This window comes from Betta splendens, chromosome 17 (assembly GCF_900634795.4).
Source record: "Betta splendens chromosome 17, fBetSpl5.4, whole genome shotgun sequence".
In the NCBI taxonomy this organism is placed as follows: domain Eukaryota; kingdom Metazoa; phylum Chordata; class Actinopteri; order Anabantiformes; family Osphronemidae; genus Betta; species Betta splendens.
The window spans coordinates 14096906-14110725 of record NC_040897.2 but is presented as its reverse complement, the minus strand read 5'-3'; the positions used below and the strand labels follow the sequence as shown (position 1 = coordinate 14110725).

The following is a 13820-nucleotide window of genomic DNA, read 5'->3' as shown; positions in this document are numbered from 1 at the left end:
CTCCTCGTTTCCCATTCTGATTGTTGCTGCAGCTGATTATCAAATAGTGAAGGAGCAAAGCAATTCCCTGTGCGTTTGGGGCGAGCAGCGCGCATCAGGTGGGTGATTTCACAGTATAGTGCCCACTCCTGCCTCTCCGTAACAAAGACACACAGACGTGTTCGTTTTCAGAAAGCAACTGTGTGTTAATGCAATTATCATTGTCAAGAAACACATAAACAAAAAAAAGAATAAGCTAAAACCGGTCATTGGACATAAACATATGAGGTGAGAATATAAAAAGAAGCCTCTAAATAAGCACTGAGGACCAGTCTGGGCCCGCGAGGACAGCTGATGGTAGGTAATGGTAGTCCTGGCTCTAATGAGTCGGCGTTCTGCTGAGAAGTTGTTACTGTCAACGATGAAAAACTAGCTCAAGCCTCCCGTGTCTCTGTGGTGCCATAAATCTGAAAACACCACTCAAAATCTGTGCAAATAAATCAAATTGATTCCTTATGATTGCTCATCATCATCCTATACAACACGTAAACAAAAGGTACAGACTGTATACATATATTTCTATACATAATGTAGTGAGACAACATTGTGGAACAAAGCAGGCGCGTGAGAAAAACCTCCCTACCTTGAAACACTGACAGTTTCGACAAGTAATGTACCTTTTCTTCGTTCCCCCGCTGGTGCCGCTCTCCCACATGTTGCCTGTGAAAAGACACACACTGGTCTTTTATAAGTTTCAAAAGGCAGCAAAGCACCATCTTAAGCTGAATACTGAAAAGCAACATCATTTTCATGCCTGGTAGCTGCCTTCAGTCGGAGCCTGACAGCAGCGAGTGTCATCTCCATCATGCGTCTGTGTACTTTGTCACTTTTTCCCCCCCGAAGACCTGGGCTTTTCATTTCCTCATATCCAAACTGAAAACCTGAGGAAAAATCGAGCGCTTTGATTTCAAACACATCTACTGGATGAGTGCTACCAGTGCTCATAGGTGTGTTCACGTTATGAAGATCTGCTCAACCGTGCGCACACACCCTGCCTCACAGCCCATTTTTTACTCTCTCAGGCTCCAGCTGTAAATCATACCCCCGAGAGCCTATTAAACAGAAAGTGAATTCCTTCAAGCACATGTTAACCTTGACATCTGTCGAGCATCTGTTTCATTACGTTTGCCTCCGAGCTGCAGACTGGTCAGGTCCACGCTTTAGAGACAGACCATATTAAAAGCACATTAACTATCAGATAAAAAAGCCCTACTACAGTGATAATGATCAGTCCTGCAATTTTCCAGAGCGCTTTGCGCCTCAGTATGCCCCAAGATGCTGCAAGTAAATAATAAACAAGCTAGAAAGAGTTAAAAAAAGAGAGTGTGTGGAAAAAGAAAGAGTAAAACTAAACTAGCAGCACAGAACATTCATGAATGCTGTGGAGGTATTGTTAGGTTAGGGCTTCATTTTGTGTTCTTGCAGCTTCTAGTTGATTGTTATAAATTGTTTACCATTCTGTCAAATCACTTTTGTTCATATAAACAACTAGGTCGACCGAAAGCAACCAGTTTGCAGCTTGAAGTTTATTAAAGAGAAGGAATCGGGGGAATCACTTATTTGCCTCTTTGCTGAGAGATGAGAAGAGAGAAGGGGGGATTTGGGTGTCACAGCAGTAAATATTACAACTAAATAAATGCAGAGTATTAAACAAAGCAACACAATGAAGAAGTAAGTTATAATCATGATACATATGACGGGCAAGAGGCAATAACCGCAGCGAAGTGACAGTGTCATAGCGTGAACCCGATGGAGCTCGTGGCCTGATCAGAAACACGAGCAGCAGCCTCGTTTTCTGCCTCCACACACCAGCTGGGAACCACCCAGGTGAGCCAGGACCCGGGTCATCCAGCCGTGTCTTATTATGAGCCACAATTGTCCCAGATACAGCAGCCAGTTAGCTCAGCAGCAGTGTCTCTTCTAGTCTGGTTATACTTCATCATTAGCTGCGAGAACAACTCAATAACCCAGGTCAGATAAACCCTGAGAGAACGTAACTGACCAACGTTGGATTTGGGAGAGGATTAAGAATAATTGATGGTTCTACAGGTAGCCTGTCTTGTTGGAGGCTAACACACCTGCTTCTAGCTATTTGGCTCATATTGACAGGAATACAAACGCTAATAAATTGTAGATGACTCTTCAAGGTCTGAACTAAAAACAATTTTTTTCCTGGTGCGCGTGAAACATGTCTGATCTGTCCCAGTCGACGACAAGCTAATCCTACATTTGTGCACAGTTTGTAATATTGAAGACTTTTCTGGTGTAACAGTAAAAACTTTCATCAGAACAACAAAAAGCGAGACACATCAGACGCGTGGACCTCAGGGGCTCTGAATAAGTCATCCAGCTGCGAGAAGAACAGAATAGAAACTCGGGGAGTCTATTCTTCCAAGGTTGGAGAATGACGCTGGAGAACAAGATGGCTCTGCCAGCTTTCCCCCAACACGATGGTGTGTTGGCCTCGCAGACAAAGGATATGTCATCTCTGCTTCATTTCTCTTCCACTCTGCTGCAGCAAGCTATTGACCTTCAGTAAATGTGTTGTGAACTTCAAAAAGCCGGAGAGAGGGACATGGGACCACAGAATGTGAGTCATCCACTTTATGCTTATCCAGGCCATAATCCTTCAGTGGAAATATGTTTTTTTTCACTCCTGATTCTTTTCTCCCACTTTTGTTATGTTCCTATATGAAAACAACACACAATGCAGCTGCTTCTGTGCTCTTTGTAGGCAAAGCAAAATAAACAATGCCTGAGATTATGCGAGGTGGACTTTGCTTCCGCTATGAGCCTGAATTCCCAGGAAATGGTTTCACTGCATAAATCGATGTTCAGCATAAAATTACGACATGTTTGACAGCAATTCAAGAGCATTTGGGTCAAAGAGATGTAGAGAGTCTGACCTGTGAAGTCTGCTTTCACAAGCCAAGAGTTAAATATGTAGGAACTATGAGAAATTCATACTGAGACACAGCAGATGCTTCAAAGCAAATGCTCAGTAGTGTTTGTGGGTAATTTTCCATCTATAATATTGTTCAATATGACTGAGCTCTGCAGGGCTTTAAATCTGCTGGGGTCCTTCCATGTTTTAAAAATATTTTAAGCACAAGCGGGGGAGAGAGAAGTCGCCCTAAACAAGCAGTAAAAAGACATTACCTTACAAAGAAATCAAAAATTATAAGATTATTTCTTGCAACCCACAAATTGTATTCTTTTTTTAAATCAGCTTCGTCTATAACTCTGCAGAATCATATAAGCAGCATTACAAAGGTTCTGTGAGGTCCGATCTCATTGTAAAAATTATAAATAAACCCTGAGGCAGAGAAACACTTTGAAGGCATCATTGCCTTTGAACACAAAGACGATGAAAGAAGACATAGTAGCATCACATGTTTTATAGATGCCATTTGATATTGCTCTTTACATGGATTTAATATTTATGATCGCCAGGTTGATGCATTTGTGCTGCTGAAGGAATATTCACAACAGACTGGAAACATTCAGGCGTCTGACTAGTTCCTTGTCATGTTTAAACGCCTGCGTTTCTGTGTCCACATACAGTGAGAGGACGTTACATTAATGCAAATTGGCCTGTGCAACTTTAGGATTAGGAGATCCAGATTTCTACTGCCGCTCTGCCAGCAAACAAGCTCTCTGCTGTTAAAAATGGTGTAGTCAACAAGCAGAACAGCAAACGCAACAGTAATGAAGCGCGTGTGCTGTCTTCTGTGAAGGTCTTTACTATATTTGCTGGTTTATCTATTGGGATTCTTGTCCAAACAGTGTAAAATGTAGCTTATTCTCTACGCTACAAAAAAATGAATCTTTGGAAACTTGATGAACAGATGGCCTCCGCCTGCTGAATCCAAAATGTGCAGTATAGACTTAAGAAGTGGAGCAACTGTGGGTAATAAATGTACAAAAGGAGCTAATTTCCGCTAGCTCATTCACCGGCGCTCGTCTTTTTTCCTCATTGCCATTCATGGGCTGCCAGGTTTGATTGGAGGTAATGATATTCCCCCGCTCTCTGGAGGTGCAGCGCCGAGGCCTCGCTGAGCCGCAGTCAGCACAAACCTCGCCCATGCTGACTTAAGCAGCAAACACTCCCATAACGTCCCGGCCTCTCTCACAGACTCCAAGGCCAAGACTTAGCGAGGAGGCGCGTTTGGAGCAAGTCAGCTAAAATTGTTTGGTCCACAAGACCTGGAGGAGTGCCAGCAGAATACCAATAATGGACTTTTATTTTTTGGTTATTGCTTCACCAACACTCCAGTGCTGCCTCTGACTCAATCACCTCCACTCCCACGATTTGTTTTTTTTTTGTTTTTCTGTCAATTTCCTTCCCTCATTTTCTTTTTGCCTCCCCCCATCACACTCTCTGTACTGTGTGTTTGTCTATCGGTGTATCTCACTTTCTGGTCTGAGCTCCCTCTGCACATTGTGTGCAAATATCCAATGAAAACCCCAGCGTTGCCTCACGCTCGTCCTCCCTCCTCCATCCTCGTTCATCTCGGTGTGAGCCGACGCTTATGGATGGCCGGCGTCTCCAGGTTTACCCAAGCTGCAACAGATCGATGACAAAGCCTGTCAGGACAGATCGCTGCTATTCAAGGCTGGATTGCATCTGAAAGACCCTGCGCCGCACGATTAATGAATTAAAAAAGTGGCCAGCCAACATCGATCAGATCAGCTGACAACCATCAATACCGACTTTTTATGGGATTTATTCTATGTGAAAAAACAGTGATCGATAAGATGTTTCATAATTCTACTGGTCTGTTTTCCTGTTAATTTATTAAATCTACCACAGAGCTGCACGACAAACAATGGCTCAAAGCTAAATACGAAGTGGGCTTAAAAAAGGCCGGACCTCTGATTCGGAGTCAGACCGCAGCTCGTGACCTTGTGGCTCAGAGCTGCTCGCCTGTTGCACAATAACCTCTGACTGTGAGCTGCAGAACCTTTGGTGGCTCAAAGCAGGATTAGCACAACAACGTAATTCCTAGAGCTTGGTTTTTAAAAAGATTTCCCCTTTGCACCATAAGTTTGCAAACTAAGGCTGTTGAGCTGCAAACTATTGTTGGAGTTGAGAGGAGCTGGGCACAAAAAACGAGAAATGTCACATTATATTAACAAACAATCCATGGTTACGTAATACTGCTTTAAAATTAGTAATGGTTTGCAGCTGTCTCAACAAAGATGTCTGCCCACGTACTAACTAACTTCTGACTAAATTAAAGGCTATTTCGTCAACACTGTTACTAAAAATGTGACAAACGCAGAACGAGTTTTATAAGGTTATTTGTCACAAACTAATAATCTCGGAAGGTGTTTTTTTTACCTGAAAAGGGTAGACGTCAACTTCACGTCGCACGCGGTCCTCACTCCGTTGCCATGGTGACAGCTCCCTCTTCCGGTTGTTCTCAGACACAACCAATCAATCGCAGAAAGCAATTAATGGAGCACACGTCTGCAATCATATATGGAAGATTATCATATGTGTACATCGTCAGAACTAGATTCAACTTGACCTTGGAACAGAAACTGTTTTCTCGGTAGCTGCTTTATGGATCTGTGTGGAGACATTTACTGTAGACTGGGGCAAATAACTTAAACGTGACGCTCAAGGACACTTCAGCCTGAACTTTACAGCGCAGGGATCAAACTGCTGACCGTGTGATTAGTAAACAGTCCAGCCCACTGAGCCACAGCCACTCAATCTTATTTCTTTATGTTTCTGGAAGACAAATATTTCTTGCAGCGTCTGAAAACAGAAGCTGCATTAGGTCTGCAGTGGAGCAGAGGTGAGCACAGACCGGATGTCATGGTTCCCTGTAGGCTCAATGCAACAGCACAGGCAGCTCTGATTCAGACTACAGTCAATACAAACCTGCGAGATGTGGTACAGTAACTGCAAAAAGCCGTCTCTGGTCCCTTGAAACATTGCAAACCGAAGATGTAACTGCATAATACCTTAATCCCTTTCACAACAATAGCGCCTCTGAAAACTCAAACAAGCTCGTTTGTCTCTGGCAAGAGAACAACAAAACTACTAAAATGCGTTGCGTACAATTACCCCCCACACAGCATCGGCCTTGTTTTTTCTGTGTTCAGATAGAGAAGGTGATCTTTTAAAGGGGGGTGTTTATGCAGCAGAATAGATTTCGGTAACAGAAGAAGCCCTGTACGACATCTGAAAGTCTCTGGGGCTTCACTGTGTGTGTGTGTGTGTGTGTGTGTGTGTGTGTGTGTGTGTGTGTGTGTGTGTGTGTGTGTGTGTGTGTGTGTGTGTGTGTGTGTGTCATCCCGCTGTGACCCACCGCAGACTTGAAATACAATGAATGTTGACAAGGTGACACCAGAGACACAGCTCTATTGGTTGTCCTCACTCTGATCGATAACAGCAAGAAAAACAATCACTGACCCATAAGATTATGGATTAAAAACATAACCAGCTTCACACATTCATACTGTACAGTATATGCATGTTAACAGACCTGGGTGCACAATTAATAATAATTAATAATTCTGGTGCATATTTACATAATTTATATGTTATTTGGAGAATTTTAGCCAACTCAGTTATCTGTAACGAACCTCTACTTGAAATCAGCTTCAGCAGAAAACATCTATATGCAAAAAGTTCACTTCTCTGGCAGCTTATACAGTGCTGACCTTTCGGATGACTCACTATCTCTGCCTGTCACACTTACTTCCTCTCACAACTTTTTTTGTCTCCCACTCTGCTAATCATTTGCATTTTCCATCATCTCTCTGAAATAGAAAAATAATGCAGAGAGCAGAGAGCGGTCCACAAAACATTATTATCATCTGTAGCACAAGTGCAGGGGTCCCTACAGATTGCTATACAAGCCCCTGTCAGTTTATGGCTGTATAGTGTACCTTTTCACTTTATTGCCTCGCTCATATAAAAAGCAATACCTGGATAAGCCAACGAAAATGAAATCCCATTGTTCATATTGCTACTTTGGCCTGTTGGTGGAGAGAGAGAGGAGCGTTCCTTCGACTCTTAACGGCCACCAGCGCCAACGAGGCGGCAGCACAGAAAAACGCACCTGTCTCCAGCTCAGACCTCCAGAGACATGGAGTCCACAAGACCTGCGAAGGGTTCCTTTCATACCTGGCACCCAGAAAATCAGGTGTATCCTTTAAGTCCTGTAATGTTGCTGGAAGCACCTTTTGGTCAAGCTTCACTGTTTAATACTGTGACTGAGGAGAACCCCCTGTAGGAACTAGGAAGTGTTTCATATTCTGACCGTGACTAATGATGTTTTATTGCATTGCATCATTTAGGATCATGAGAGATTATATTAAGTCTGTACTAATTAACCCATAGTGTTTGAATGTATGGTTCTATGTTTAGTGGTTGTCTGTCTATCGCTACAGCATCTATCCATCTACAGTTCTGTTTATCTCCATATCTGATTCATGAACGCAAACAGGAGCAGGAGGGAATATTTTTCATGGCAGATGAATTTATCTGTTATTTAGTAATTAACCCAAAACAGGCAGCCGTGATAAACCATTAGACTAAATGCGTTCCGCTGTGACAGGCTGAAAGACGCTTATCTTAATATCATAATGTTTAAAATCCACAGCAATTATTCTTCACAGAGGCGTGAAATTGATTCCAAACATTTTCTTTTTCCCCTCCTCACACTGTTTGATCTCTGCTCCACCGAGACGACCTTTGATGAAATTCAATTTTCGAACGACGCCGCTTTTACACATCCCACCCAAAGATATCAAACTTTCATCTCTGATAAATTGTTCAGTGCACTTTGGATAGAGATGTGGCAGTCGGACCGGACCGAAACGAACAGATTGCGTAATTAAGAGTGAGATCTTTAGCCATCTGTGAATGTTGTTACATGTTTAAACTTTTTCTCCCTCGTGTCAAACTATCTGTCAAATGTCTGACTTTGATTAAAACAGCAATGACAGTGCGTTATGGAGACAGATTTATTCAGCTAGACTGATGTGACAGCAGGTAAATACAGATGGACCAGCGTTACCTGAAGCACAGACAGCCACACAATCCCAGCACCACCTGCTGGAAGCTACACGTAAACATGAAGCACCTTAAACCAGAGAGAGAGGAGCTAAAGATGAGAGTCGTGTTCCTTTTTGAAGAAACTGAATGTTTGTCATTCAATAATATGACTGAAGCATGAATGACTCATAAAATAAATAAAGACAATGTAATAAAAAAAATTATTACTTCCCTGTGAGAAAGTCACATTTCAGCAAAGTCAAACACATTAGTGCACACTGGGAGAACTGGGAGGCGTTCAGGTGTAAATGTCACCCAGCTCTGCAGCTGTCACTCAACATTGTCAGTCTGTGCTGGCTCCTTTTTTTCATTCCTAAAATCCACTCGATATTTGTCACGGTGAAGTACATCCAGTCCAGCAGCAGCAGGCTAATCATGCACCAACACTGCTTGTGCAGAAGCAACTAGGAATTAATTTACCATAAGACCATGAATAGTTACCTTTAAGCTTTTTACTAGACATTTACTGATTGACAGCCGACGGGTGAATGATGCTGTGGACAGATGTGGACAGATGTGGACAGCTGTGGCTGAGCTGCTTCAGTCCAGCAGAGAGCTCAGCACAAGTCCCAACTTTACAGGCCAGCGTCTACAATTAGGAACATACCTGCGCGAGCTTTTCTCATGGCGCGTGTTGTGTTAAGTAGTCATTACCGGGTTCCACCGCGTGTTATCTGCCACTAAAGCTGTCAGCAGCAGCAGCAGCAGCAGCAGCAGCAGCAGCAGCAGCAGCAGCAGCAGCAGCAGCAGCCACAGAAGCAGCGTTCGTCTCCTTCAGGCGACGGCTGTGCTGCTAAAAAGTTGCCTATTAAAAGGCAGACTCCGGTCCTGGTTGCCCACGGCCGCGGTTCATTTTTAAAATATGACTTTTCAGGAGCAAAAAACAAGAAAAGATAATAAGCTGCAACAGCTGCAATTGAACTTGTGTTTCAATTGTTGCTGTTTCTGTCTCGCTCAGTGTATCTGCTGCACAGTGTGAAGAAGGTTGTTACACAGTTAAACATCTGTAGGCGTTTGCTTTGAATGAAGTTATAGTTACATCATAATATTAGAGTTCAAGCAAATCTTTATTCTAGATTAGATACACATGCAATTAATTACCCTGCAAAACTCATTATCACCTCCTCTTTCTCTGCTTTTCAATTAAAGAAGCTGAAATGCAGAAAATGCCCCAAATAAGAAGTGATTGAAGGTTTTATCATCGTGACTCTGAGTGATCGGACGTCCTTCGCATTAAAAAATGAAGCATACTGTACATATTTCTGGTTATGCGTGAATAAAAAATGTGCAGAGGAAGCAGCCATAAGCTCCTCTGATAGCGGCAGCCGCTACGTGCCAGCTGGCACTCGATGCTGCACGTTAGCAGCAGGAGGCTGATGTGCTGCAAACAACACCTCGTGTGTGGACGCTTTACTGTCTGGAAGGAAAACAAAGGAGTGTTTCGACCTGTTTTATTTAGAACTTCACAAAACACTAAACAGAGAATGTGTGAGATTTAGCGTTACAGCAGATTGTGGAAAACAACATTAAATACAGAATAAAAAAGATTTACAAAAGAGGAATTCTTGCCACAGACTTGGTTCCATCTAGCTCTACTCTACGCGTCTATACAGATGAACCGCTCCCTTCTACACAAACAAGCATTTCATCTACCTTTAACTTAATGCTGCCACTTATTTAACCCAGGCTCAATATTTGAAAGCTGCAGTGTTTTTGGTGTATTTTGTGGTTCCAGAGGTCCATGAACTGAACCTTCCCCACGCGTTTTATTATCAGATGTGGATCCTGGTGGATTAAGTTCTGAAATCTACTGGTACTTGCTCATGACGCCCCTGAGGAAGTCTTCAAAGCGCGGCGCTGCCGACTGGGGGGCGGCGGCCTCCCTGCTGGGATCGTCAGCGGCTGCTTTGTGGGCGTCAGCGGGCTCGGCGCGACGCAGGCGGCAGTCGTAGTCGTATTCTGGGTCGCAGTCGGGGTCGGGCAGGATGATGCCATCCTTGGCGGACTTGGGCGCCGCGGCGCCGGGCCGTGGGGCGAACTTGCCACATTTTGGGTCAAACGGATGGCAGAAGGGCTCGGCCGGAGCCTTGAGGTGGGCCTTGGCCTCGGACTCAGGCGCCACTGGGCTGCAGCCTTTGTCATAGTGCACATAGCAGTCGTAGCCCTCCTTGGTCTTGCCACGGACGCCGAGCTTGTAGCGGACCTGGTTAATTGATTGATTTGTGTTTTGGTTTAAACAGATGCAAAGCAGATTGAAGACAGTGAAAGCATCACCAAACACCCATTTCATGTCGCTATAATATCTAACAGAACTAAAAGAAGGAAGACATAAGGGTTACACTTGACTAGTCATAACACTGAACTTGCAGGACTTCAGATTCAGACCTGGTGCTCGGGCATCAGTGGAGGTGGTCTCCTCAGGGCAGCGGCGGCTGCCAGGATGCAGTAGGGGTCATGAGGGCCGCAGGACAGGGGGGCGGGAGCCGCGGGAGCCGCTGGAGGTGCAGGCTCATCCCTGGGGGCGTACTCCAGGACAGGCTTGGTGAGGCTGGACAGCCTGGTGGCGGTCAGGGGGTTGCAGCCGGCGTCAAACAGCGGGTTGCAGCTTTGCTCCTTCGGGGCCTCGCCAGCAGCGAGGGCCGCGGGAGCAGCGGCGTTAGCTACACACAGTGGATCCACTGCTGGGTCGCAGTTCGGGTAGAGCAGGTGGTAAAAGCCGGACGGGGCCTTCTGCACCAGCAGGGGCCTGCAGTAAGGGTCGTTGGGGTCACAGCTGAGGGCGGCGTATGACGGCGCAGGGCCGGCGGCAGGGCGGTAGCCATATGCGGCCCTCAGGTGATACTGCAGGCATTCCACGTCCTCGGGGTTGCAGATCCTCAGCAGCTCAGACCTCTGCTCGGAGCTCAGGAAGGGCTCCAGGACCGGGGCGTAGTAGTAGAAGCCAGTCGGACTCTTGAGGGGAACGGGCAGGACGGGGGTGAGGATGGGAGCGGGCACGTTGGCCGGAGCGGGTGCGGGCTCGGGCTCCGGTGCCGCAGCCTTGGGCACCAGCGGGAAGAGGCAGTAGGGGTCGAGGTAGGGGTTGCACATGGCCACCGGGGCGGACCTGATGTGAGCCGGCATCACCACCGCCGCCTTCGGCTTGCTGGTGGACTCGGCGATGCAGTCGGGGTCGTCGGAATTAGCGCAGTTCTTGTAAACTTCGCTGAGGTACTTGAGGTAGTGGTTGAAGGAGGGACTTTCCTCTGACCTGTGCTTGTTCTGCAGATAGGCCATGTACAGACGATCCAGATCCTCAATCTGCACGAGAGAGTGAGAAGGAAGCGGAATGAAGTGACTAAAATCCTTCTTATGAAGCGGGAGATTGATACTTTAGGACAAATGAGGTACGAACAGTCTGACTCCAAACCAGATGCTACTAAGAATACTCAACATGCTGGAACATGAGCAGCACAGTACTGGATAATTACATAATAGTTTTATATAATGGCAGTCAGAGCCGTTTGAGTCCATCGTCTTAACTGGAACTTCAAAGTGGACTTCTCTCCTCATGCACAAACCAGTGACACAAGTTGTTGCCTCATTTGTTAGAAGGAGACAGTGTTTCATAAGAATCGCTGGAAGGACCTGAATAATTAATGTGGGACAAATCCACTCACTCCCTCCTGGTTGTTGCTGTCCATGAAGTACTTGTACCATCCCCAGAAATCGGGCACACGTTGGAACTGGGGCAGCGTCAGGAACTGGACGTTCCTCCGGCTGCGCGTCTTCAGGTTAACTGAGGATTCGACGTCATCGGACGCTGCGGCCAAAGAGACACTGGACTAAATCAATTGACTCGAATGATTCATAGACACAAGATTAATAAATGGCTCCATATCAGCTACTAAGTAAAGCATGAACTCTATTGATTAAGTATAAGGATTGGTGAAAGTGTATATTGCTTCTTTGAAATGTTTGAGCGACTGAACACGCGTCTGGTCCTCACCTTCCCCCTCTTTGTGCAGCTCCAGTGGAACGGCTCCCAGAAACTCTGTAAAACACAAACAGCAGCCACATAAACAACCGGACGAGAAGCAGATGTTGAGCTTTCACTCAACATCAGGGGAAACGCTGACCTATTAATAAGCCCCCGGTGGAGCGCGGCAGGTGCTGGGGCTCTGGCGCCCGACGCAGCCCCCCCCCCCCCCCCCCCCCCCCCCCCCCCCCCCCCCCTCCTCCAGGGCTCTACCCGGCTCCACACACCCTCAGTGAGCCTTTAAACAGAACCGGGCCTCCTTCACGCTCACCTGTAAAACTACAAAGCGTGGGGCCTCACACAAACCGCCGTAAACACAGGAGGAGGAGTCTGTGGACATCACCGGGGGTTTATGACTATGAGAAAAGTGCAGAGTCTAAAAACCTCCAGTCATTGTCATTTATTAATGTGGAAAAGCTCCCGAAGGAGCAAAGATGAATGTGTTTTACGACTCTGGAAGGAGTTTAACGACAGCCCGGCCATCAACAGGAACCGGCGCTTTGTTGTTATCAGGTCTTATTAATTCCGTGCTATAGATTAATGTCGCGGTGCCTGAGGCCACAACAAGGCAGTTAGAAACGCTGAAGTCATTGAATCCAATTCTCCTAATGTAACTTCATCTCACACGACACATTTCAACTACTCAGGCCTTTTACCCACACAAAGGCCGCACAATATGGTGATGTCATGATTAAAATGGAGCAATATGACAAATATATAACAAATGCATGTACAAACACACGTGACCTGCGATAAAGTAATTAAAATGCAATCATTAAATACATATTTAATAAAAATGCATCATTGTCGTTGTTAATGTTGATGCTATGTGTGAAACTAAATAGAACTTTTGATGTGAGATGAATGCAAAGTGAAACAACACTGTTTACACAGCAGACGAGTCCATAAATCCAGCGCTCACCTGGTAATAAAACGACGGCTAGGAGGAATCCTGTGTGGATCAGACGAAGCGACGGCCGCTCCCCATGTGCCATTTTCTGAAACACAAACAATATTCAGCGATTCTGTATTTGCAGGACAAAAGTCTGGCACGAAACGCTCACGCTACAAAGGAGCGGGTCTTGGACTGAGCCGCTCATCTTGTTAGTTTTTGTGGCGTGTTTTCTCAGCTCACTGTTAAATATGAAAATCCATGAGAAGACAATACACAGCTTTTATTTGGCCGCCTAATACCAAGGCAGTGCAGAGGATTGAGGGAGCGCTGTAATCGAGCTCTTCATGGATTACTGAGCGAAAATCAAACCCTTTCCTCTGAATCACATCTGAATAAAGGATAAAGTGAGTGAAGTGAAGAATGAGGCAGGAAATGTGGCTCTTCTTCATTACACCGGAGCGTTGGTGAGTCCTCACCTGCAAACTGAAGCTGTGACCTCCTGAGCCCTGGATCCAGCAGCGCAGCCTCTGCCTCTGCTCCCGTGTGGGACGGACGGCGAGAGGAACATTTTTAAGCAGCGCCCTTGATCATTAAAAACAAAAAGGCATGTCACGCCGCGCCGGGTGCTGCAGGAGCCGCCGCCATTGGCTCCAGCGCTGCCGTCCGCCCCACCAATAGGGCTCCTGTAATTAGGAGAGGTGAGCGGCACCGCAGCAGAAAACGTCAGCAAGGTGCCGTTTGGAGCCGCTCTCCTGCCTCGCACGCTGGAACCAAGCGGCTTGCTGGTTTTA

The 13820-nt window shown here is 45.8% G+C and overlaps 1 protein-coding gene and 1 long non-coding RNA gene across 2 annotated transcripts; both read right to left on the bottom strand.

Moving 5' to 3' along the window:
- Window positions 1-63: 63 nt before the first annotated feature.
- On the bottom strand, window positions 64-5488 carry LOC114845213 (uncharacterized). Its single transcript, XR_003783830.3, has 4 exons — window positions 5384-5488; window positions 4455-4603; window positions 657-699; window positions 64-466 (listed from the first exon to the last, which is right to left on the bottom strand). It is a non-coding gene; the product is annotated as an uncharacterized LOC114845213 (long non-coding RNA).
- A 4065-nt stretch (window positions 5489-9553) lies between these two features.
- On the bottom strand, window positions 9554-13656 carry and2 (actinodin2). Its single transcript, XM_029133064.3, has 6 exons — window positions 13506-13656; window positions 13057-13132; window positions 12105-12149; window positions 11776-11918; window positions 10502-11416; window positions 9554-10319 (listed from the first exon to the last, which is right to left on the bottom strand). Exons 2-6 carry the CDS (start codon window positions 13127-13129, stop codon window positions 9924-9926), a joined length of 1572 nt encoding a protein of 523 aa, XP_028988897.1. The 5' UTR covers window positions 13130-13132; window positions 13506-13656; the 3' UTR covers window positions 9554-9923.
- Between the last annotated feature and the right edge of the window lie 164 nt (window positions 13657-13820).

Excerpts from the sequence above, each read along its gene's own strand:
- and2 (XM_029133064.3), bottom strand. The coding sequence starts at position 13,129 with ATGGCACATGGGGAGCGGCCGTCGCTTCGTCTGATCCACACAGGATTC. Across the intron at positions 12,150-13,056 it reads AGCCGTCGTTTTATTACCAG|AGTTTCTGGGAGCCGTTCCA; the intron begins GTGAGCGCTGGA and ends TGTGTTTTACAG. Across the intron at positions 11,417-11,775 it reads ACAGCAACAACCAGGAGGGA|ATTGAGGATCTGGATCGTCT; the intron begins GTGAGTGGATTT and ends TCTCTCGTGCAG.